At 39.9% G+C, this 26,976-nt stretch overlaps 2 protein-coding genes across 2 annotated transcripts; both read right to left on the bottom strand.

The window, feature by feature from the left end:
• Window positions 1-1,064: 1,064 nt before the first annotated feature.
• LOC118781119 (thyrotropin-releasing hormone receptor-like) lies at window positions 1,065-4,403 on the bottom strand. Its single transcript, XM_036534009.1, has 3 exons — window positions 4,234-4,403; window positions 3,047-3,927; window positions 1,065-1,481 (listed from the first exon to the last, which is right to left on the bottom strand). Exons 2-3 carry the CDS (start codon window positions 3,842-3,844, stop codon window positions 1,065-1,067), a joined length of 1,215 nt encoding a protein of 404 aa, XP_036389902.1. The 5' UTR covers window positions 3,845-3,927; window positions 4,234-4,403.
• A 15,409-nt stretch (window positions 4,404-19,812) lies between these two features.
• LOC118780430 (osteoclast stimulatory transmembrane protein) lies at window positions 19,813-21,680 on the bottom strand. Its single transcript, XM_036532895.1, has 2 exons — window positions 20,655-21,680; window positions 19,813-20,157 (listed from the first exon to the last, which is right to left on the bottom strand). Exons 1-2 carry the CDS (start codon window positions 21,678-21,680, stop codon window positions 19,813-19,815), a joined length of 1,371 nt encoding a protein of 456 aa, XP_036388788.1.
• Between the last annotated feature and the right edge of the window lie 5,296 nt (window positions 21,681-26,976).

Raw genomic sequence — 26,976 nt, 5'->3', positions numbered from 1 at the left:
CTCATACTGAAATCACTGTAAATACTTCATAATTGTGTAATGTCAATCATTAGTCAGAAGGTCTTTTGGGGAGCTAAAGAGGAAACCTCATATCTAAACCCTTTCAACAGCAATTTAGTTGCCAATCAATTTGTCAGAGCTGACAAAACAAATCCTCTTGTAATGTTTCTTGCAATCCCATGCGCCTGAGGTACTTAAGAGACATCTAATCTCCCCCTCTATGGTAGATTAAAAAAATCACTGCATAATTATATTTTTAGGCATGAACTCAAACAACTCAGTGTCTCTTCCATACATGTGAGAGGGAAGCCCTGTTCCTGATTCAGATACATAAAAAACTCATGTTCATCTGCACTGAACAGCAACCCTTATGAAGAAGCAACTACCTTACCTACATGACTTACACAGTAAACATTAATTTTGCTCAAAACTAATAGCAGGTAAAATGTTAGACTCAAACCAAGTGGTGCTTGTGCATTCAAGTCCCCTTATACAGTCCACACATGTCTTAGTAGTACTGAAAACACAAAATATCTCATGGCGTTCCAGAGTGTTACAGCAGCTAGGTTTGGAATCTATTCCTGTCATGCAATGAAAGGAGTTTTTGCACATTTGTAATTTAAACAGGTTTCAAAAGTATGTGAAGTGATTTTGTGGGAATTGTCTTCCAAATGAGCCAGACAGCCAGAATGTATTTATAACTGTACCAGCAGGGAATATATTGAGATTACTATGTGGTCCATGAAACAAGACGATATGACATGATAATGTCAGTCAGATGTTCAAAAGGCTTAAGCAGGTGATAAGATTCACAATACTGAAAAATCAGAAACCTTGAGGCTCGTCTTGCTGTTAAGAAGGTCTCCCATGGAATTCATTCATGGCATGATCTATCGTGAACCACAATTTTCACGATGGCGCATAAGAAAGAATCTGATCTGCACACACTCATCCCAAATACATCATATTTATTTGCGTGCTTCCCTGGAAATGCCACACTCTTGGCGCCCGCCTCCTCTCATGGAGACCCATCTCCCCCACAAGGCCCGTCAGGATGAGGGCCGTCAGGCGATGCTGAACATGGTGCCTGTTTCGCCGCACTTTTCTGTGAAGTTGACCTTCTTGCCGGTGACGGGGTAGCTGTTCATGTCCTCCTGCTCCGTGTCGTCATGTTCAGGGCTCTCGTGGGACGAGTCCTTCATGACGCTGTAGTAGACTGGCACGTTGTACTTGGTCACCTTCTCGGTGTGCTGCTGCTTGCACTTGCACAGTTTCTTGAAGGCGGCCCGGAACTTCTGGGACATCAGGTTGTAGATGATGGGGTTGATGGCGCTGTTCATATAGATGCACATGCGGCAGAAGAGTAGGAACCAGGTGTTGAGGTAAGGGGGGTCCATGAGGGAGTTGACCACCACGAGGGTCCGGTAAGGCATCCAGAGAAGGGCGAACAGGACCACTACAACCGCTAACATCTTTGTAACCTGTGGTATAGGCAACAGTTTCAGCTTGGTAAAAGAATCCATAGTACTGAGATGGTCAACTTAACAATGCGTACATCTGGATGTCTGTCTTGACCTCACTGGTGGATGACATTTAAAGTAGGTGGCAGGGCAGAAACATATTTATTGTCCTGTTGGAAATCTGCTCAATCTGCTCAATCAAACTGCTCAGTAAGAATCTTCCTCTGTGAACACCATTGAACTACATGAGTGAACAATTACAACTTTATATATTAGCTACAGTGCTGACATGAACAGTAGAATTCTTCGTCAAATTGAACAATAGAGTTTCATAGGCAGTGCCCATCCACTGCTATGAAAATGGCAGAAACTGGATTCTGTCACTGAGTATAATCTTTGACCCTGTTGAGAACATTGGTATACTAAAAAACAGGTGAATTTATGTAGCTGCCAGTTCTGAATGAGTGGTGTATTACACTTACTGAGATCCCAATGCCATGTCCATCAATCTTTGTTAATGCTCAAAACACCCTTTCCCATCTACTTAGTCTTGTTTTGATGGAAATGATTGCTGGAAGAACAGCACCAAGATTCTGCTAGCTGATATCATTTAGATGCGTTTCACCCAGGACTTACTTACCCTTGACATATAAAACCTCATTACATTAAGGGGCTCTGAAATGTTTTAGAAACATGCTCATGAAACATGAAATATGTGATTGGTTGTTTTTCTTTTTGACACTGTTTCTGTTTGAGGAGACTGCTCCAAAATTGTCCAGCAAATTTGACATGTGTTGGTTTAAGTCAACAGGGCAGGTTAGAGCTAATCTGTTGGGGTTATGGGTATATTATACATCACTTAGTCTACTATCAACTACCTATAGGTTATCCTCACTTTCATAGTGATACGTTTGACTGATACCACCAGGCATAGCCGTTAAACTGGTCTCTCTAATTTGTAATGGTTAGCTCATATACAAAAGATGTGTCCATTTGCAACGGCTGCTACATACTAAAGGTATTAAATTTTGTCTTCAATAACCTCCCTTTGTGCCAATGGGTAGCAGTATCTCTACGACCACCTCTACAGAAGACGGTGATGCTTAGATAGCTGGATTATCAAAGAGCGGTGTAGGACCACAAGGTCTATAGCAACAAACTACTCAGTGTTTGACTTATAGCCCTCAATTGTTTTTTCTCAAACCATAAATATACATGGCAGTATATGACTTCATGTCTTTGGTGATGGATGATCTCTTTTGAAAATACTCTCTTTGGTAGACAAATTGGTACATTTTGTTTTATTGGGTTCTAGGCGTTTAACAAAACCTAATCTGAGCATTTTTCTCAGTTTACAGGAGACTAGAAATCCCCTTTCCCTCATATACCCTTTACATATCCCTAATATAAATAAAATGATACTACTTTCATTGAATTATGAATATATGTAACATATTCACAGAATGAATGACTTACAAACAAAAGAAACACTGTATATCTCCCACAGGAGAGTTCTGAACAAGTTTATGTCCTGAACATAATATCATCATGTTTCTTTCAAATAAGGTAGAAAACTTAAGGGATACCTGTTTCCTCGACGTCATCGCTCCCTTGTTTGATTTACAGGACACTTTGACTGTGCTGTTGGACCGCCCTTGGTGGATAGAGTCAGTCCCAACTCTGTCGTTGGGGTTGGTCGGCAGGGGGCTCATGAACAAGATCCGGGCAATCAGACCGTACAGCACGGTGGCCACAACGAGGGGTATCACGTAAAACAAGGTAAAGTCCAAGAAGTATATGGGCATGTAGAGGTTTCGGGAGACCCGGTAGCCACACCTGACCACCACGCCGTCGGCGTAGACCGTCTCGTTTGTGTCGACCAGAAAGAACCACATGATGCAGTAGAGCGAGGTGAAAATCCAGACGCAGGCGATGATCTTCTTTGCCCGGGACACGGTGCAAATGAACTGTGCTTTGATTGAGTGGCAAATGGCGATGTACCTTTCGATGGTGAAGGCTGTGATCGAGCAGGACGACACATTGATGCCCAGGTATTGCAGGTATGTGATGCAGAGGCAGCCAGCATAGCCATAGACCCAGGAGGCAACCACCTCAGAAATATTGGGCAGACCGGCAGCGAGAAGGACTATTAAGTCTGCAAAGGCAAGACTCACAAGGTAACAATTTGTTGGGGTCATCATGTGCTTGGTTCGAAGCACGACCAACACCACCATGATGTTTCCTGCAATGCCGACCCCGCATATGACTAGTGCCAGGAGGATTGTTATAACCTGCACTTCAAGGGAGTTCTGAGGCATCTTAGCCAGTTCTTCTCCCTTGGAGCCATTGAATTCTAGTTGGATGGTGAGGGTAGCGTTCTCCATCCTGCAGTAAAATATTCTGCTCAGTGCTGCAGCAGTGGGCTCGGTCGCGTGGGGTGTCACTCTCCGTCGAGTGGAAAAAAATCCTACAAAGTGAGAAAAAAGGGGATTGGGTATATTTAATAAAACTTAAGTAGACTACATGATTTCATAAGTCACAAAACACATCTGTCTGAGAGGATTAAACAAATTATAAATTTTCGTGAAAACATGAAAATTAATTGAATCACCTTTCACAAAATCAACAGAAATATAAGCTGTTAGTACTTTACAGTATCCAGCAACAGAGTCATTTGGCAGTTGGTGTTGATGACGATTGTATCAGCTTTTTTTTTTCCACAGAAATAAACAAAAAGAAGAGAAGTACATTAAGAATGAGGTTGTCAACTCACCATGGTTCAAGCTGGTGTGAGCTTTTTTACATAAAAGTCCCCCAAGGTTTCAGTGGTCACTGCTGTGCATGCAGATGGCTTGTGTTTGTGGGATGCTGATTGCACCAGTGTGGGCTGTGCTCCAAAGCAGAGAAGTGCTGCGGTACACAGCTCCTGTTCAGGTCCTACAGTGAGAGAAGCATATGGGAAAGTACTCCAAGCCCTCCCCTTGCTTCTCAGCTTCAAAATGATGAACTGTGTGATGCGTGCACACACACACACTCTCTCTCTCCCCCTCTCTCTCCCCTTCTCTCTCACCCCTCCTCCCTCCCTCTCCCTCACACTCTCTTTCCTCCCAGTGCTATTTTTTTTTTGTTAGTGAACAGGTGGACTGATATCTTACCAAGCACAGTCCAGACATGTTGACTGGCTTCAGTCCAGTAATCAAAGGTCTTGGTTGGCTGGTTTGTATCCCCCACATTATAGCAAATCCACTCTTACCAAAAGCCTGTGTGTGCACTGCATGTATTACAGCTTAACTAAAATGTGCATGGAATATCAAATGAATGCGTGAACTGTGCATGGGCAGTAGTGTGGTGTAGTGGTAAGGAGCAGGGCTCGTAACCAAAAGGTTACTGGTTTGATTCCCCACTGGAGTACTACTATCGTACCCTTGAGCAAGGTACGTAGTGCAAAATTGCCTTGGTAAATATCCAGCTGCAAAAATTGATAAAAATCGTAACTTACATGTCTGTAAGTTGCTCTGGATAAGAGCATCTACTAAATGATGATAATGTCATGTAATGCAATATACTAACTACCTGTAATGAATGAAATTCACAATTAAGAACTATGTCTGATGGACAGTGTTGCCATGTGACTTGATCCTGCATATATACACAGTTCTTCAGAGGCATATGTGTAAAAGGGATGAATTTGCTGGGAGAATATTTTGCAAATGTGATCTATTCAGTATTCTTTTAAAATTACTAATGCTAAAATTTTATTGAACGCATCATATTCATATTCATAGGAATTTTTTGGTCTCTGAAACTTGTTAACCCTTGTATTGTACAAACTGAGCAGCAGGAAGCGACTGGATAAATCTTTAATTCGGAAGGCTATACCAGAAAGGGATTTGACAAATGGGATCTGTTCAGTGTTCTGTTGAATTTACTAATTCAAATACTGAAATACTGAAGTTTAGTGCAACCGTCATATTCACATAGGAATTTTAGGCCTTTGAAAAGCAGGTGTTAACCCTTTCTTATACACTGAGTGCCAGGAGGAAGGTGGAAATCATGAATGCAGAAGTCGAATGTTTGAGTTGCGCTATTTTCATCCGCCTCATCCATACACTTGAAATCATTTCAGATAAATCAGTAATTTCATATTACCAGTGTAAGCAAATTGGTTGTAAACATCACTGACAGCAACCGCACTAAACCCACATTTTTCATGCTGCGCCTGTCACCTCAGTAAATCTCACCCTCAGGCTCTGTCCCTTATGTATTGCTTATGCATTCAGTTCAATTCACAGCCGTTAACCCCCTTGAATTACAGTTTCTATGCACCCTGCTCACTTTGCTGTCAATAACCAAGCTCTTCTGTGTTGACTGTGGAGAGAGGTGTATGAACAGGGGAGATGAGGAGAACGAGGCACTGGGGAATGATTGCCTGCAACAGACCTGCTGAGGCTTTCAAAGATTGTTCCGCCAGAAGGGCCAACACCTGCAGCAATCACTACCATTAACTGCTGTCGACTTACAGTGTTTACGTGCTGTGCTCCCTATGCTGTCAAACACGAATGCGCAGCAGTGACAGGGGCCTTTGACCTCTTGCCAGCAACGTGGAATCGGAAGACCTGCAGGAGGCACTGATTCTGAAGGGCCAGTTTCCTCAGGCCTTTTGATTAGCTGACAGTAGGCTGAGATTAGGAGCTGGAGTTCTGCCTGTCTCCTGTTTGGCAATCCCTTTCTCCTACTGTGCCCTCACGTCTCAGTCTGCACCTCACCAATTGCTTGGAATGTTCCAGAGTGTGCCCTGATCTGAAGTTTTGTCAAGAATCTGGCCAGTGACCCTCTTCCACTGCTGGCTTCCTGTTCTGTTGTGGGGGATGGGGATGTCCTAGTGTTAGTCTCCTAATGATACAAAATGCTCAGTGCTGTCTGTCACCAACTGAATGGCTGACTTAAGGTGGGAAGAAATATTTCTGCAAACAATATGGTATGAATGTACTTTATGACTGCCAAACACGTTAGCTTACTTTCAGTGCACTTTCAGTTGCACTTTCACTTATGGCTAGAATTACCCTGGAAAGAAACTTTGTAGTTTATTCCCTGAATGACCTTTTTATGCAGCCTTTTCTGTAACTCCACGTCTCTTTCAATTGGTAACTGTAAACAGCAGCACCAATCAGTGGTCAGCAGAGGCAGTTGTGCAGGGTTCTGTGGTATGACATCATCACCTTGGCTCAGCCTGTCGGTCTGTTGGACTACACCACAACTGCCTGCCGATCTTTTTAGCTGTCTCTATTACGGCCTTATTGTCACAGTCTTCAGGCAAATGGAAAACACAATGCTCTGTCATGTAAGGCTAATGTGTATTGGTGGAAAAAGAGTAAAGATGCAATGCATCCAATGAAATGCAAGTGACAGAGATGAAGCAGAGCAGACCATTGGTTAAAATCAAGAAGGAGGTGTGACCATGCACTGGCTAATCAGGATGTACCACCACATCACCCTTAAGAAATACTCTGAGTTGAAAAGTTTACAAGACATGATGAGAAATTTAAGAAATCCCATCAGAGGAAGTAGTGGGTGAGAACGCTGACTCGCGCCTACTTTTAAGCTTTGTGCAGAGTGTTTCGGAACAAGCCCATTTAGAGGAGATCACATCTCTGCAGCATTGCAGTGAATAGCAGATCAGACCAGTGCACTGCTATTTTCTAATGGTTTAATGCATGGACATTGTTTCAATCAAAAGGTGGAATTTGTCCTGCACATATTGAACCAAAAATACTTGACAGTTTGTCAATTCCATAAAAAAATAAAATTTCATGTTGGAGAAGCACCTCTCTGAACATGTACAGTTCAATGACTCTCTGCTCTCATGACAGCTATCTCTGTGTGTATCCTGTGGGACTCTTACTGGAATGGATAGCTTTGTCTGTTACTAATGTTGGTTACTAGAGATCTTGCTGCTATAGAGTCTTTGCTCCATTGAAGGCAGGTTTTCATTTTTTTTTGTTTTGTTTTATTGCCCTGAAAGTACACTTTCCATCTGACAGGTGTAGATGGCCCATCTGACACCTCTGGCCTAATCGTACACGAGTGCAGGCTGTGTGCCAGTCAGAACGAAAGTAATATGCTCCTAGTCATCACGTCTCAGTTGATGAAATTGCAGAGATCAATAGTTCAGTTTTCCTCATTGCTCATTTAATAATAATTCCGACTGGATTCAGATTTGGGTCCAGAATTCTTTCTTTAAAACCAGAGGCATGCAGTGAATGATAAATTTCACATGACTGAACGACTTAATAACAAGAGGCAATGAACCCTCTTTGTTATGCAGGTTGAGAGAAAGACAGTACTTACTCTTCTGGCAAATGTGACCGTGTCACTGTGAAGAGAGCAGCCCTCCTTCCACTGCCTACAGGCTTACTGCTGAATATGATGTCATGGAGCAGCTGCTGTAACATCAGAAAAAAATACTGCTGTGCCATTTCAACAAAACAAAATAAATTGTGAATACTCTTGGCCAGTAACATTTCATACATTTAATTATATTGTATATTAGACTGGTGGCTAGTAGTGCAAATGTGGTGGTGAAGCATAACTGTATAGTTTGTGGGGTTCTTTATTCTGACAGCACAGTAGCATTTCAGAGTGCTAGATTTGTTTGGCTCAGATAACATATTGCGCAACAATGTTTGTATGCAAAGACTTCATTGTCACAATTTCACTTTGAATCCAATTTTAAATCCACCAGTTCCGCCACTTTCATTGTCTTGTCATTGTCTTGCTTGTCTGCAAGCGTTCTGAGAGATTGCTTCAGCTGAACAAAAAACCCTATTTTTCATGCTGACTTTATGTTGTTAAATATGGGTCCCTCTAATCCTTTGTTCTCTTTATGTTTGAAAATGATAGGTGAATTTTGGCATTTTGAAATAATGGGAACAAGAGGTGAGTAGTTCACCAGTGCATCCTATTGTGCGTCAGTCTGCCTACTCTTTGATAATGTTACACAGAGAAGCAACCTTTCGTTTTCCATATAGTTGCCTATTGATCTGTATATTGTACTATTACTTTTACTACCACTATTACTATGAGTAATAATAACAAAAATAATCCTTTTTCATTCATGAAGTACCTTTCTCATATCCATGGTACTATACAGCAGGTGTAGAAATCAGTAAAAACAAGCAACAGCTATCTTATATGACAAGGAAAAAAAGCAACCCATGTTAAAAAGTCATGAAATTAAGGATTGCCCTCGTATTTCCCTGAGATACGGTATATTAACAAATTTTGGAATGTTCTCTGAAATATCAGAAGTTTAAATTGCAGTTTTAAATTCAGTAGAAGCATAGCTAAGGACATGCCATACCGACAGTGTGTGGTATGATGAGTGTTCTTTCAACACTCAACCAAACACTATCCCTTGGTTTAGTGTAACATACTTTAGAGCCACCCGTGGAGCCTTTTTAAAATCACTACTCTACATGTTGGCACATATTGTGTACTGTACAAATGTAATGTAATAACAAGTGTGACATCATAGCAGTGGTCTGACACCATTATTCAGGAAAGCATTCCCTAACGTGAAACCAACAGAACATTTTGAGTGTAAATGTTGCGATTTTTCTGACACGTGCTTAAATCATAACCTTTACGGATATAGAAAGCAGCAAATAAGACATTTGTTTGCATTCCAAATCAGACGGGTAGACTGGTTGACCTGACTACCACTTGTCTGGCTGCCACTCATCGTCTCATGGGACCCGCTGTCTGGGAGCGGATTAAACAAGGAGAGTCGCAGCGGCTCGCCGGGAACAAAACATCCTCAGAAACGTACTGGCCTCAAACAGAGTCATGGAGTCAAAGGCGAAGCAATCAACAAGGTGTGTTGTGGAAATATTGACACTCGTGTACGGAAGATGCAAAGCCACATTTAAGAAAGCTGTCTTATTGCCGGTGAATAATTCATCAGTTACACTTCCTGACGGAAGGACTTAAACTCATGTTTAAAAAGAGTTTTAAAAAAAAGCAGCAACAATAAAAAAGCTGAAGACATCTGTTTCTGTTTTATTTTACGGTGCTAAAAATAAATCACAGATTCTATTCTGGGAAGTGGAGTGAATATAGGACGCACGAATGCACCATCACAGAAGTCTAGGCTCTGCAGATGCAGGCATTGGAGACTTCTTTTATGCATCTGACAAACACCCGCTGTATAAAGCTACTCAGATACATTGTAGTTTATGCAGACAGTGGTCAATGTGACCCGTGCTTATTATTGGATGTAACTGGAGGTAGACTGCTGAAGCGTGAAGAGGTTGCAGTGAGATCAGGGTATTTCTCTTTGTTCAGAGGATGTGGTGCTGTACATGGAAAACATGGGCTCATTAGCTGTCCATTGAGGAATTTTACACCTACTTAAAATGGGATTCCAAAATATGTGCATTACATTGATTATGATTTTACCTTAACTATGTCCAGAGAATTAAAGGAACCAGTTGATTTAAATGATTAATGTAAAAGAATAGATGACTGGTTGTTAGTTTAAATTAATCAGAGCACGCCAAGGCACGGGAATGATGGTTAGACCTTGCAGTAAGCCTTGTAATTGTGTCTTCCTGCTCTGTCAGGTTGGTTTTGAAACAACATGAGACAAGACTAATTCTGTAAAGAATTGCAGGGTTGACCCTACTAAGTCAAAATGTCCTGTGGATATTTGCACTGCAAGAATAGGTGAATAAAAGAATGATTAGGTTTAGCAATGTGCAGACTAAGTCACCACAATTGCATTACTCTAATTAAATTTACTGACATCCTTCAGGAAGCACAATTCGAGGCCAGTAGAATAAATACCAAGCTTCACACTCACGGAACCCAACTGACTGCTGCATTTTAACAGACACTACTCCATCGCAGTGATTGGCTAATCTGAAAAAGGGGTGTGGCTTTGGGGTCACTAGAAGACCAGGATTGCTTTTCCCTCCTGTTTGGATGCTGAGGGCACTCATGGCAGGGTGAGGCTTAATTAACTTGTAAATGGATGTGACTTCTGTGTCATGTTAGCAATACTTCACTGACTCCCTGAGCAAAAGAGTTTTGCTGTGGAGGGCTGAGTGATTTGAATCATCCAGTGCTTGATGGAACAATTAAGTCAGCTATACCCATCATGGGATTCCAGAAGCTTCACTCTCCAGTCGCAACTGAAGAGACAAGCACTTTTTGTAGACTCCAGAGTCTTGAAGTTCCCATGTGACACTGAAAACAGTGAGAACATTAAATTGTAAACAGTAACGCGGCACTCAAAAACCTGTTCAAAGTTTATTTTAAGACGCTAATCTGAATTGCAAGTGTACTGCACTGCTTTGCCTCTGTGGAGAGGCAAAGATTTTCTGCAAGATACAGTATAAGATTTTGTCTGCATTTAACACATGTGCACACATGCCTATTTTGTCATTGTGTGCATAAAGACAGCACACAGATTCTAAAGGCCCATACTTATTTTTGGTTTAAATTGTGCACACACATATCCAGTGTGTACTAGCTGCCCAACACATGCAACGTGCAAGCAGATCAGTGCTGCATTGTAAAATTCAAGTGTCTTATTCTGATTGTAGCAGAACAATGCTGAATAAATGTGTATATAATGAGAGTCATTTGAGACCAGAGCACATAGCACTAAAAACCGTAAAGGACAACCAATAAATAAAGAGAAAACGTGCATTTGAAAAGAAAACAAGAACTGCGTGCTACACGTTATATATTTTCATGCTACATAAAAATAGATCTTACATGTCCACTAGTGAATGAGTCATCTATTAATTATACTGGAGATGAGAATGCTTTTACACAAGGGAGCTGGGTAAACACAACCCAGGAGCATCAAAGGATCAATCTTGGATGTTAAGCTAGACAGCTATTGAAAAGGTCCCTCAATAACAAATTATCCATTTATGTGTGTGCTGCAGACTTTTGTAAGACTAAAATAAAATTCTGCTGCAGATATAAACGGGTAATTAGTAGTCTATTAGATGTTAATGGCGTTTTAATTACTCATATTAAATAATGGATATATTATAAATGCTTAGGTGGAGCTTTCAGTAGTGCCTGTTTTAAATGTTGATGTAATTTGTTATAATGTAGTAAAACTGTAAAACGAATACTGAAATAAGAAGGTTTGTGTTCTCGTGGCTCCTCTTCTGTATACACAATTCCAGCACTATGTGTAAAAAGAAAGGTCACAGACAGGGAAGCGTCATATTTAGGATTTAAAAAAACTGATGGTTTGTAAAATTACAGCCAGCACAGTACAATGTGGATCTGTGCATGCAGCTGTAGTCACTGAGGGGAACATGTATCACACAAACCAAATTAGGTTACTGAGTTAGATTTACTCGTCTCCTATTCTCTTATGCTCAATTCTGAACCAGGCATTTGTACACTGGAGTATTCTGTCCACATAAATTCAGACACCCCTTCATATAGCATACAGACAATGATGTAAATGAGCTCTGTGTCATCCTTACAACGAGACCCTTCAGTCCAGATGGTATTACTATGAGAATATTCCTAATTTGATTTCCATTGCTGCCACTTATCCCTCTGTGAATGAGAAGCGTAATTTTGCTCTGAGGAACATCTCGAGGTATTTGGAGGCCCCCCAGTGGGAGTCCGGTGATTTTGACAAACTGGCCTAAGCACTTTTCAACAGGAGTTCTCTTGACGTCTAATTCATGTGTGTTTGATTTGTTTTGAGTTCAAAAATATTAGGAAATATCTGTCTGTCTCTTTTCCCTCTTGCATAGAGCCTGGATCTTCTCATTTCCATATAAGGTAAACTAAATAAAACTACACATAAGGACTTCCTCCAGGTGTCTATTGACAGGGTTAGTGAGACAGCATACACACACAATAAGGACAATATCTTTGTCAGACAATACATATTTTTAGACCCCTCCTCACTGGTTCACCGAATGGAAAACACAATCTAAAATGAGACTCCCAATAGAGAAAAACATCTCAGATATTGATCTAGACTTTTTTTGTTTTTACTTTACTTTTATTCCCAAGCCCCTTTCTCTTCATCAGTCAGGATTTAATGTGCTAAAATAAGTAATGGAATAATTTTTATGGTTATAAATTCAGATCATCATAAATGGGATTTTCACACTAAACAGCACAGCAAATAATATTATAACCAGACTATATTATAGCATATTATAGCAGGTTACTAGAAGTTCTGCAGTACTATCTCTGAATGGCCTTGAGAAATGTCCTGATACTTAAATTCATTGGGTCTAATGGTGATGGGTGGATGAATGTAACCAATCCCTCTATTTCTCTGGACAGTCTGAACATATGAAACATTTCTTTTGGTGTATACATTTGTACATATCTATTTCCAGTAAAACTGACATGACCCCACACATGCTAGAATAGTTTTGATACTAAGTGATTTACGCAGAACTTCTGCTGTTAATGTCTCATGAGATGTTTTGTGAGTCATTCCACTTTGTCCTGAGTCAATCTAGCTTTAAAATTCTCATAAGAAACAGACCAAACAAACCAGACATGCTATTTCTCCTGCTATCATTTTGTTAGCCCTTTTGAGAAATGCACTGTATCCTCCCTTTTTGAAAGCACCCTTTATAATAAGTGCACGCCCTACTTTCAGAGAAAACCATTTCCATTTTAGCTGAATAACTCAAAAAGCTTGTGGGAAGGGGCTCTTTGGTGCGTAAGTTTTTTTTTAAATTTTTTGTAACCAAACTAATCTAACCCAACAACACACTTTTTTTTTAAATTTGAATTTGTGGTGACACTAATACCATCTCAGCATGTAAGTTATTTTCTTTCTTCCATTTTTCTCTTGTTTCCTCTTACTGCCTTTCAGTTTTGCTGTTTACAGCCCTCTGGAAAATGATTAAGGTTAAGGTTTTGTAACTAGGACCAGGACCACTGTGGAGGACTACTGTTTATTGCTCCGAAAGTGCAGTATTGCAACCCACTCATTCCTCTCCCTATCACTAAGGTTCCTTTTGAGCACATAAGCACGGATCTGGTGGGACTACTAGTAAAATCGACTAAGGAGCATCAGTGTATCCTATTCATTGTGAACTATGCAACCTTCTACCCAGAGGTCACGCCTCTGCAGACCATGGCATGGGAGTTGTGTCATATATAACCCAAAGGAAATCCCAACTGACCAAGACTCCCCTACAACAAATCACAACTTACATTTACCACCCCAAAACTGATGGTCCTAAGGAGAGATTCCATAAAAATGAAAAGCGCATGCTGACAAACATAACTGAGAAAACTAGGATCAGCTGTTGCACTATGGGATGTTTGCTATTTGTGAGATTCCGCATGCATCCACTGGTTTTTCCCCATTTGAAGTGTGGTATGGCCACCAGCCACGTGGGCTACTGGCTAAAGAGGCATGGGAAGAGCAGCCCTCTCCTCACTGGAGCACATGCAAGACATGAGGAGCCAGATGAGTGCGCTATAGCCGATGGTAAGACACCACATGGCAGATGACCAACAAGCAGTGTAACAGTGGGTGTACAACAACGGAGAACAGCCTTGTGAGTTCCTACCAGGAGACAGAGTCCCACTACTGGTCCCAACAAGAAATATGGCAGGGGCCTTACAAGGTGTTGGAAGCGGTCAGTGAAGTTAACTGCAGAATTTGACAACTGAGATGCCAAAAGCCCACACAGATCTATCATAGAAAACAATATGGCACATGGCATGCTCAGGAGGAATTGTTGTCTGTGCCACCTTCTTGTTTCCAAGCCACCAGTACTGAAGTCATCTCTGGTGAAGACCTTACTCTAACACAGAAGCAAGACGTGCATGAAGTGGTCCTTATGAATTGGGGGGTCTTCTCTACGATGCCAGGGAACACTGAACTGATACAACACCACATTGAAAGAGAACCGGGAAAGAAAGCTCCGCCCATCTTCCAGGCGGCTGATGGATAAAATCCTATGGCCTCACAGGAAATATGCTGCATACCTTAGAGATATCTTGGTGTACACCGAAGATTTGGAAACTCACCCTCCACATCTACAGACTGCCCTGAATATGCAACCCCAAAGAAATGTAAGCTTGTGGAAGGAAGCAGAATGTCTGGGATTCACCATAGGATGAGGCAGTGTTTAGCCACAAGAAAGGCCAGACACAAAGAAACAAGTGCGAGTGTTCATTGGGCTTACAAGTTATTATTGAAGATCTATACATCACTTTGCATCCATAGTCACCCACTTGACAGACCTGACCAAAGCAAAGTTACCCAACATGGTTTAGTGGGCCAAGAAAGCGGAAGTTACTTTCCGGCAGTTAAAACATCAGTGGTGTTCCCACCAGTGTTTATTATACCAGACTTCAAGAAGGAAAGAATTGTGCTTTTAAATTTTGTCTCTTGTTACCGCCTTAACCCTGACGCTCATTGTGCCGTTTTGAAGTTGTTGAAGTTTGCCGTTCGAAAGTATATCGTACTAGTTGCCCTTTAGGCTGTAATTGTAAAAATCTGATAGTACTGCGTCCTCAAACAGACCTTGCTCTCAGCTGAGAACTGCCTCATTGTGGAACTGTACACATCCTGTCCCCGTACTGTCGCTGTACCTACTGTATGCACTTTTGTAAGTCGCTTTGGATAAAAGCGTCTGCTAAATAAATAAATGTAAATGTAAATGTAAGGAGATGACAGACATGCCAGAAACTGGGGTGTGGGCCATCCTCCATCAGGTGAAGAACAGTCTGTCCTTTGTACCAGTAAAAGGCTGCTGCCCTGGGAACAGAAATGCTCAACAGAGTAATGTCTTCCTATCAAGTGGGCTTTGGACACTCTGAAGTTTTATCTGGCAGGATGCCGCTTTACTTCAGTCATAGATCGTTCTCCCCTTGTTTGGATGGTGAAAAATAAAGAAACAAACTCCAGGGTCATATGCTGGTTTCTTACTCTTTGATTTCTTGGATAAGAGGATGAGGTATGTGACACAACCAGGGGAGGAGCCAGAGGGCTGGTGCTGGATGGGAGGTCCATCAGTGCACAGTGGCTCCACCCCCTGGCATTCTGGCATTCTGAAGGATTGGTGCTTGGGAGATTACCAGAAAGCCACGCCCCTTCAACGTGAGAGCCACCAGGCAGCAGTCACTCTCTCCCTATTAAAGAGACTGCCAGGGCTTCCTTCAGTGTGGGAAGTTAAAATAAAGAAACTTTTTTTTTGACCTGGAACAGGTACGGAACCTTCTGGCAAACAACCCTGAAGGGAACTGTAAGGGAACTTGATCTGTTCTTGACCCTGGACTGTTTTCTGGATTGTCTTGCCAATGGGAAAATAAATGGGCTTAAAGACCTGAGGATATTTTGCTGTCTTGGCTTGCTCATTCACTCACCTGTGGTTGTGCTAGTTTGTTGAAGTAATCTGTTCTACTTCACAACATTTCATTTAGGTTAGAGAGGACCTTTCATTTTAGTATTGGCCTCACAATAACCTCAAATAACTATAGTGCCGTTTGAACCTGATCTTTTTTAACCTGGAATATAAAAGGGTTAAATCATGAGGTGAAACTTATTTCATCCTCCACACAATCAGCAACTTTGATTAGAATGTCATGTACGACCCTTGTTTTCCTTATTTAACATAAGTTAAATAGGCGCATGTGATGAATTTAAATCTTTGTCTACATTTAACTCCTCAGAGGTTACTCTCTTGCTCATTGTGAAACCTGTGCTCTGTACCTCTCTTCACCGTCTGCCTTCTGTTCATGAGACACATCAAGCTGCTGGAGCAGTAGAAAGCAGGGAGGCACCAACATTTGGCCTGTGTTTGATGGAAGCTGATGAATAGACTTCTTCCAGGACCTTGACTGTATGACTGGATATTGCCTGAATTCTATCCAGTGACATACTTCCCTCTATTTTGAATTGTATTGACAACATAAGTATTGTTCTTTTTTAATGTAAAGATCTCTGTAAATGTGAATTTTACATGGTTTATGAAATCATTGTGTTTGGCAGCCTGCATAATGCTTGCTCACTGCTAAAGTAACAGGCACTGATAATTGTTCATGTTTGAGGAAATATGACACATTTCAAATCTCTTTTCTACAGCAATACAGTACATGAAGTAGAATAGTTAAATGTGTTTCTGAAATGTCAAAAATTATGGTGATATGATTGGAATGAGAAAAAAATCAGAGGAAATGCAGTGACAAAGAGTGATGAACTGAACTGGATTTTGTGTTATCCCGTGCAGTTTAATGACTTGCAGTATTATGGGATGTACAGCAGAGGTCACTAGAAAACAAGAAAAACAGTCAAACTCTGCATGCATGGAAATGTCTTTCAGGGAGTGTTCATACAGTACATGTTTAGATCTCGAATGGACTGGATATTACTATCTCATCTTTAAATTCCGGAGATGTGTGAACATCAAACCAAGTTTCAATCTATTTGGAAGTTTGAAAAGCATCTTCAGTTCAAAAGATGGTTTTTGCATTTGGTAACTAGACTCCATAAACAAAGCAGGAAGTGCCCCCCTGCACCTGTACCTGAAAGATCAATGGCATTCCATTTGAACTTCAAGCATGTGTATAATGTCTACTCACAATCCCAAAATTTGTTTTTTAGTAACAACAGAAAAGAACAAAGTTTTGCATAAAACAGTCAATACAGTTTTCACAGACAAAATGTTTATTAAGTGAAGGGTTACTTTGACTATATGCATTGAAATGATTATTTCCAGAATAACTGCATTGCAATAATGGTAAGTAATTTAGGGAAATATTGGTATTTTACACAATCTGAACATGCATATTCCATAATGGGGCCTGAATTGAATACATGACAGGCTATTTTTCCCTCTAACTGTGCTCTTCAGATGCATTTGTCTTATTTTCCATGTAAAAAATTACATTATGCATATCATTTTTGCAATTTTGTACCCCCCCCCCCACCCCCCAACCAAAAAAAAAGACAAACATAGGCCATAGCAAGGAATAATGTGGTGTTGAAACAATTTTAAAAACATTTGAAAAGACTCATATGCATCCATATAATGTACATATAGTCTAGTAAATTTGCTTTACAAATGTTTTAACACTAATTTGAATTGTAATGTGAAGGAAAATGGTATTTCTGTGTATGTATAAAGTCATACCTGAGTAATCGAAAAACTAATTTTATAACAAGATCCAGTGCTGTGTTGGATCTTCATCGAATCAGCACAATCGCTGAACCTTACTGATTGAAAGGGGAAACAACTTGTTCTTCTCTCCCAAAGAGGTCTCTGATGGCTTAAATATACATACATTTCACAGGTTTACTTCTTTTGAGTGTTGTATGAGGCATGTGTATGGTTAGCTTGTTGTTGTTTGGTGATAAGCTAGCTTTTAAGACAGCCTCTACACCTTTCTTTTGGCAAACAGAACTGCCTGAAAACACACATTAGCAGTGGCTGTACACAGTGCAACCACTTCCTAGAAAAAGTCTTATTTTTTTCTTTTTTACAATTCTGGTACTTTGTGAGCCTGTTCTGGTTTTACGATTTCCTTATATTCATGTTTAAATATGCATTGCTTCCTCAAAGCCGACATTGTGATTTTAGACATTAAGTGAATATTCTACATAAGATTGAAAATTGATTGTGTTAATGTTGGCCATCTTTATCTGTAGCAGAATTAAAGCGAATGGTAATCCAGTATGGCGGCCCAATGATCATGTTGCAAATATGTTCCTTGTGATATAAGAAACCACCAAGTTTTATGACTGAGTAATACTTTTGAATGCTGAAATTTTTTTTAATAAAAAAAAAAAATTCAGAATTCAATGTGGTGGCCATACCATACCGTAACATATGATTGCGGAACCTGTTCAGAGCATACGTCCCATACCCCCTACAAACCTGACAGGATGGCCATTTAGTGGCCAAGTATACAAATAAAAGTAAAATTAAAGAAACAACGGTGCACCAGCATTTTCAATGCTTGGCTCTCTAAATGAATTTAAAAAAATACATATGAATGAGAACAAAATGGCACAATGTACCACAGTTGCTTTTCCCCTTAATTACAAATAACACTCATGGCAATAACTCCTGATAATATTTTTTTTTTACCCAAAAATGTAAGGTACAACCCTATAATTCTGAGCTCTCAAACAGGCACTGTGTCACAAAAATAAAGTGCTCCCCAAATTGGTCCTCCTGTTTACCCTCATGCCCATCACAACGACCACGTTCCAATCAAGCAGCGGTTCGGTCAACGCGCTCTTTAACAGAATGAGCTGAGAATTCACACCTTACCGTTAACTCAAGAATCCAAGGACGACTGTGACTTTTCTTATGTGAAGACGACCTGAGTGAACTTTCTGGAATGGTGTCTTTGTTTTAGACTACCAGATATATTTGAACGCCTTCAAAGTTTAATAAGCTTATTTCAACAATGGTCTATGAATGTTCTTGGAATGAAGTTAATCACTGGAACTCATACAACATAAGTGATTTGCAATGCTGCTTTATTCACCTACCAGGAACAGCACCCGTAAGGCTTAGCCCATTCAACTTAACTTGCTAAAATTGGACTGAATGAAAGCACTGTTCAATGCTTTTCTATGGCTCTGAAGTTCTTCATATGAAATGTAACACTGGAGGGAAAAAGCCTTTACATCTTTTCAAAGAAATAACAGAGCATATGATCCATATTCATTAAAAAAAAACTCCAAAAGAGGAGATCTGGACACGTTGTGACCTTTTACTCTCCTAAGTGAACAAATGTCTTTGCGATTTGACAGTGTCCACCCTGGTCACTCTAAAGAGCAGTGACCATAGAGATGACAAGTGAATGTAAAAAACTATATAGATTTACTTTATTTAAGTCTCAAATGTTTTGGCAAACAAGCAATTTGACTTGATTTTTGAAGATTTGGTGAAGTGTAGAAGTGACAATATTCACAAGAAGGCAATACTAAGGGCTGTGTTTGTTCTGTATAACTGCACAGAAACACTGAGTGATGGATGACTAAGCAAGGGTTCTATTTTTATCATTTTTGCCAAGCTGGAGCTCATAATGTTGGGTCTTTCTGTCTTACTGTATCTAAATTCATTAGTGCTTTGCAGTTAGACTGAAAAGAACTAAGACAAATGATTTTCAAAGATCTCAATGGTGATACAAACATGTGTAATTAATGTTATTTTCTCTGTCCAGACTGAATGATGGTATGTTAATGGGATATGATTTTGATGAAAAGGAAGCAAATTGCAGTATGTCTGGCAGTATGCCAATGTGCAAACTGGCAAGCCTTAGTTTTTCACATCTAAACTACATTTGGAGTTGTAAAATTTCAGATATTCCTCCTCTACGTGGTCTCTATGAAGAAAATGCCACTCTTCTCTTTCTCCTGTTTCTCCAGTATTTTCTTGAAGAGGAAATTGATTCTTTTCTCTTCTTGCTTTTTGAAAAAGGAGGAAGACACTTTCCTGCGCATGCGTCTGGCGTAGACCTCCAGTAACACCATGACGTAAGCCACCACAAAGAGAAACCCCAGTAAGGCGGCCACGCCTCTGTCAGGTTCAGATGGCTCCAGAGCACAACGTCCCGACCCGAAGCTAAAGTTCCAGGGGTAGACCCGCTGGAAGTCCACGACAGCTGTACCCTCACAGGTGGAGAAGAGAAGACAAGACACTGGGACAGAGGATTTTACCTGCCGTAGAATACAGAGAGCAAATGTTAGAACCTAATGGGAAACAATTCACAACTAACTGTAATATCCCACTTAGATAACTCACATCAGTATTTCATCTTATTGGTGGGAGTAGAAAATAAGAGCATTTATCTGTATTGCAGCTAGTCAACACATGATTACAATTAGTTAGTGTAACTAACATGACATCACAACATCACAGATCTGGCACAGTATTAGTTAGTCCTGACAATAAATGACACCTTAATTCTATAAACAGATAAATAAATAATTGATAAATAAATAATCTGCAATAATGATCAAATTATCTAAAGGTAAATCTATGTATTGTATAAATAATGATAATAAATAGAATTAATTCTGTACTGAACAATGAAAAGTGAAGTGCACATATTGCAGGGTGCATACACCAGTACACAGTAATATGTACCATCACATTTCTGTTTGAAGGAATTGCTTGAAATATACATAGAAAACATGAGTGAAACATACTTTACCTTATACAGAATGCTGATGCTGATAGAAGTTGATGGTATGTCCAAAAGCCAGGCTTGGCTTGTTCTAACTACATTATACACAATGTAATCCAAAGCAACAACAAAAACAGCGGCAACCAAGTACAGAGATATAAACACTATCTGCAAAAGACATCTATAAAATTCCTGTTTTGAAATCTTATAGCTTGTAGAATAAACAATGTTTTTTGTATTGCCAGGCAATATTTGAATACCATTTTCACGTGTCATATGCAACAGCTGACCAGTAATGTATACGTTGTCAAATTTGACATTTGTTAGGTATCCTTTTAAGTAGCAAGCTGACTCAACAAACAGGTAAACGACAAAAAATGCAGCCAGTAGCCTGTTTGCCACCAATTTGGTTGCTTCCAGGACACTTTTGGCATGGGAAAAGTCCCTTTCAATGTGGTGACTCACCACAACAAATCTCTGCTTGACCCCGGACACATTTATGTAGGTATAATGATCGAAATCCCTCAAGGTAGATGTAACATCCAAATTTGTCTGACTTGCCTCCTTGACAAGCTCCCCTTTCGCTCTGTTCATCAGTTCTGATGAGTTTATGAGACTTTGAGCCAGGCCGCCAGCGGTGCATTTTAGCACGTGCGCTACCACGCCCACATTGGCGGCAATGTTGGGGATGACGTTGAGAGCCAGGAGCATCAGGCAGGTGGAGAGGATGAGCTTGTGGCCTTGCTTGGTGCCGAGTGTGGCCAGGATCATGGTGAACACGCAGCGAAAGGGGTGGACAAGAGAAAGGAGCAGGAACGCCGCGACAGCGCTGAGGCCAGCCACAGTGGTGGCGGTGAGGTGGTCATAGCGTAGCATCTGCGACATCCAATTGAAGAGGATGCCGCCGGTCACCACAGCGATCACAAAACATAGAAGCAGCAGGGTTAGCACCTCCTTGCAGGCCTCTGGGGTTGGCTTTGAGTAAGCGCTCCAGAGATCCACCAGAGCAGTTTTTATGCTAGGGGCCAGCCTGCAAATGTGAAACAATGGCATGTCAGAGCTGAAGACAGATGCCAGTTTAGATGTTCTGTGGTAATACAGCCTCCTTGATCCTCAGATATGTTTGCCTCTTGCCTTTGCCTAGATACTGCACATATAGCTATCACAACTAGTTAGGTTGGCTTGAAAAGCCAAATTATTGTTCTTCCTATTTATTCCACTCATTCCATCCGTATTCCATTTTATTGCTTAGCAGATGCTCTTACCCTCTAAGACATAGAAAATGAGTACATATTACATTACTTTTACATTGTTGACATCAGATAGACGCTACTTTCCAGAGTGATGAGATGAATACATTTAACATTCCGTTTACATTATTGACATCAAGTACATGCTCTTATCCAAAGTGATGTACAAGATGCGCACATATAACATTACAATTGCATTGCTAACATCAAGTAGACACTTTTATCCAGAGTGACTCCAGCATGAAGGGCACCCAGCAAAACAACACACAATGTTGCACAAACAAGGAAACATTCATCCGCACACAAACAAGACCCAGCGCCAAACTCCCAAGGCCAAGACTACAAATGCGCACCCAGCCCAAATCGCAAGTGCAACACAATTCCGACCATTCCAATGTGAGCTCAATAAACACCAATTTTTCATCAGAAATGCATGCTCATAGGAAGCTTTCTACGTATGTAAAACATGTTGTGCTTTACTTTATCTGCAAAGCCTTTTCAAGCTAACAAAGTTTGTCCTCACACCGTCGTTTCTGGTTGATGCAGTCAAAACAACATAGATTCAGACAGTAGATTCAGGTTTAGCCCAGTCTGTGCAAGACATTTAGTAAATTATCTGCAGCGTTTTTCAAAGTCGAAGTCTGGACCCAGGGTTAGGGTTATGAGACGTCTCAGTCACCCTAAAAATTGGTACAGTGTCTCAGCCTCTTTGTGGTTTGAAAGCGGAGCAATTGAACAGAGTCTAATAACCTTTAAAAGGGGGACCATTGTGGTACTGCTTTGTAAGAGGAGGAGCTGGACTGAGGATGAAGTTAGAGCACAATTATTATTAATTAGCGTCTCATCATCCTATTAATAATGGACAGCCTTTTCTGAGCACGCAGTCTGACGCACTTTCAGTGGTAGAAAAAGGATCTGAGAAGCAAAGTTGTGGGATCTGGTGTTATAAGTTAAACGGTTCCATGCGAAGGCATCGATTTAGAATAAGCTACGAATTTACTTCAGTTCTTCTCTTTGGATGATGTTTTGCCCTGGGTTCAACTGTGTTCATTTCACTTAGGAAAAAAGATTTGACTAAGAAAAAAGTTTAAAACACCCTGGCTATATTGAAATAGAACAGAAAAACTTTTAAGACTGTAACTGGTTGACTATGGATTGTTGCAAACGACATACATATACATGTAACATAAACACTCTCTTCCTATCTCTCAAAATAAATTACTGTATATAGCCAACACTAACACTGCATAATGGATGAGGATGTGTTGTGATCTTGTGTTGGCGGATTTGCTCTATAACTTTATAATGGTGATTGTAAGATAATGTACTTACAATTACTATGAGAGGGATCTACCTAAAATACATCAGTTTTTGATCAGCTAGTTTTTGGGTAAAAATATAAAAATCAATAAAAATTATATACAGAAAAAGGGCAACATACCTCAATGTATGAGAAAAGCCAACACATCTTTTAATAATCTTCATCCTTGTTGAATAACAGGCAGAGTTAATGATGAGTGTTCACTTCAGAGCAGTAAAAAGAGAAGTAGCTGTCTGTAGTCACTAGCATACAGTCTATCAGCTGAGCAGTGTGGGTTCTGACATGGAAAAAAAACAGTCGCCTACATGTACCCCCCAACACACACACACACACACACACACACACGCACACACACACACACACACAATAAATACATACACATACATACATATGCACATGCACTCACAAATAACAAATACATGCATACACTCAGATACACTCGCACACACACACACACAACAAATACATACATGCATACAAACACATGTAAATTACATACACATACACTCAGACACACACATACACACAAATAACAAATACACACATACCTACACACAATCATTTAACCAATGGGTTTTTATTTTGTTGATTGCCATGTCTAAATGTTTTGGCAGATAGCTGTCCATCTCCTTTGTTCTTGCAGGCTGCAGTTCACCTGATACCATCTGCCACATGTACAGGTCTGTATTTTCTCAGCGCACGCCATTTTTAACAAGTACTTTTAAGCAGAAGTGATGCAAGATGTTTTGACATATGTGGTCCTTAGCATAGGCACCAGCACTGACTTGAACTGATTGCAGAAAAATCCCGTGCGTGTGTGGGTAGTATTACTCTCACTGACACATTTAAGGCAGTGTTTTGTAACTGTAATGACATATCATCACGAGCAGACATTGAAAGAGTGAAAAGGATCAAAACATATGAAACAGAAAGACATATAATAAAACTTAAAACTGTTATGAGTAAGGACAAAGCACCATGGTGGACAAATTGGATTACCCCTCAATAACAAAATACAGAACTGCATACAGTGCGGTATTCATTGCACAAGGTATCCTTGTGGTCCTTTCTTGAGATTTTGTAGTTCCTTGTTTAAGGCCATCCTGCCGATGCCTCTTCCTCTGTAATCCTGTATGTCAACATTTGCTGTCAGTTTTTCTTTCACCACCCTGTCACGTGGGGAAGCGTCGGCCAAGGCCGTGGGACAGACCTTGGGAACTCAAAGAATCCGCAGCGTGCCACAGACGCAATGCAAAGGCGCTTCGTTTATTACCTCACAGCACACTCCGCTGAACCTCGCTGAACCTTTGACCTAGGGAGGGCGCATTTTTGCTCACGAGCTCCGCGGTTTCATTCTGAGTCATTAAGAAATGTAAGGGAATGGTCACTGGCACAGTCAGTGCCATTTGTAGTTTTCTGCCTCTCGATAAAAGAGCAAAGGTCTGCGCAGCAACTCTTTAAACATTGATCATTTCTGACTGAAGTACCCAAGGTTTGAATGAACACATTGGTATCTCAATGAAAGTGCACCCACTAATGTGCTAGTGAATTCATACAGATTTTATGCCCACCAACAGCTGTAATTAACACCAAAATCGGTAAAAGGCTTAGTGAGTAATTGTTATTTCATGCTATTTAGTCATTTCATTTGCAAGCAAGAAAGACATTGAATGCATTATATACAGAAGTATAGCTTTCTTGTTAGCAAAAGAAAAAAAGCATGAATACATAGCATGAGTATGACTATATATATATATATATATATATATATATATATATATATATATATATATATATATATACGTGTGTGTGCTTTGTTTCCAATTAGCCTTTTACATTGCCTAACACCCTTAACCATTGACTTTTACTAAGCGTTTGCCTCCTTAAATAATTAACCCTCAAAACCAGGATACCTGACAGTGAAGATTTTTTTTTCTAATTTACATCTTACACAATATTTTGAAAGAACACCCAAACTTAATAGTTAGCTTAAGTGTTCTTTCAGAATATTGTCAAGCTATATCTGCTCATCAACCTCTGGTGAATATTGGTCATTCATCAGTGATTCATGGAGAGTGTGTGTGTGTGCCTTGTGTGTGTGTGTGTGTGTGTGTTTTTGTGTGTGTGTGTGTACACGTGTCTGTCTGAGTTGTCTGAGTAAAGGGGAAGTTTTTTGCTTTGTACTTATGTAAATATGAACTCAAAACACTCCCAAAACACGCCATATTTACTTATTGTTTTATTACACTTGTCATTTATTCATTAGCAACATGTCCTGGTCACATAGGCACACAAGCACACACGCATGCATATGCGCGCAAGCGTAAGTGCACACGTGCGCGCACACACACATACATATTCACCCACTTTTTTCAGAATCCTTTTATTACCACACTTCAAAGACACATTCTAGCCTCCAACATATGGCGCTGATGGCACAAATATATTTTTCTCTTACTGTGCACTCTGTGACTCTCACAGGGCTTGGCATTCAATTGGTTAAATCCACTCATTTGCTGGAACTGATTATCTGTCATAGATAATCAATTAATCACACATCTGCTAAAAATGTTTAACCAGTATCCAAAATCCATACATTTTATTGTCCATATTTTTAATATAAAAGTTTAAACAGTGTGATGTGCCTTTTCATATTTAATACATATTTTAGGACAATTTCCCTCAACATTTGCCACGTTGTGGCAGCATCAATCTGTAGCTTCTTACTGGAACAAATATAACTTTAAATAAATTTCAAGCTACCAGGAATTGGAAAGCTCTTTGTGGTATTTCTGTGTGTGTTTGTATGTTGGAGATTATGTGTGCAGACAAGGATCTGTTTGCATGTATGTGCAGTAATGTGTGTGCAAGCATGTTTGTGTGTTAGAACAAGGTATACGGTACTATGTACAGTCTTCATACACACACCTTTTCACTGAAACTTTAATCAGAATAAGTAGTGTTTCTTCCTTATAACTACTTGGTAATCATGAAATTCTGAATTCACAACCTCACCCAGAAACCAAAGGAAAATCCAATAAAATGATTCTTTGAAGACCATAGACAGCCACAATAACTAGCCTTGTGCAGCATATGAACATGGCTGCAAATACTCATTCATACAAGTTGAAAAATTACCTTTTGTTAATATGAGGCATCACAGTTAATAATCGACGTCTACCATTATGTAACCAATGTGGCATTGTCAAAACAAGAGTTTATGATTATCTTTTCAGTGACAGTCACATTGCTCCTCTTCAACACTGACACGTGAGTTAATGCATTTTTAATTTCTCTTGGCACGGTGCGGGCAAAGTTGTAAAGTCTAACCTCAAAGCAGCAAAAGACACTGAGTGATACTCTCTGTATTCCATAAAGAAACTTTAAACAAACCAAAAATGTCATTTGAATAAAAATGCATTGTTAAAACCTATATAAATACATAAAAAACCCATATACATATACATTCTCTGACCATTAAGACAATTACAGGATGTATAGCATTGTAAAAGTAACAGGTTCACATCTTTCCTCACTGGACCTTCAAGTGCCACTATACTAAAAATTAGCTTTAAATTAAAAATATAATAATTGCACCAAAACAAATTACACATGTTCAAAGTCCTATAATCTACATGAATTAAAACTTTTTTGGGCCTTTAAATCACAGGTAGATAAAATATGTATTATTTAACAGCAATGATTTCAAACCAGTATTGCACAGATTCAAATTAAAACTAAACATTAAAAAAATTGTACTTCAATTTGCACCAAAATA

This window comes from Megalops cyprinoides, chromosome 7 (assembly GCF_013368585.1).
Source record: "Megalops cyprinoides isolate fMegCyp1 chromosome 7, fMegCyp1.pri, whole genome shotgun sequence".
NCBI classification, from domain to species: Eukaryota; Metazoa; Chordata; class Actinopteri; order Elopiformes; family Megalopidae; genus Megalops; species Megalops cyprinoides.
Note: the sequence above shows the minus strand (reverse complement) of the source record. Positions and strands in the feature narration are given on the sequence as shown.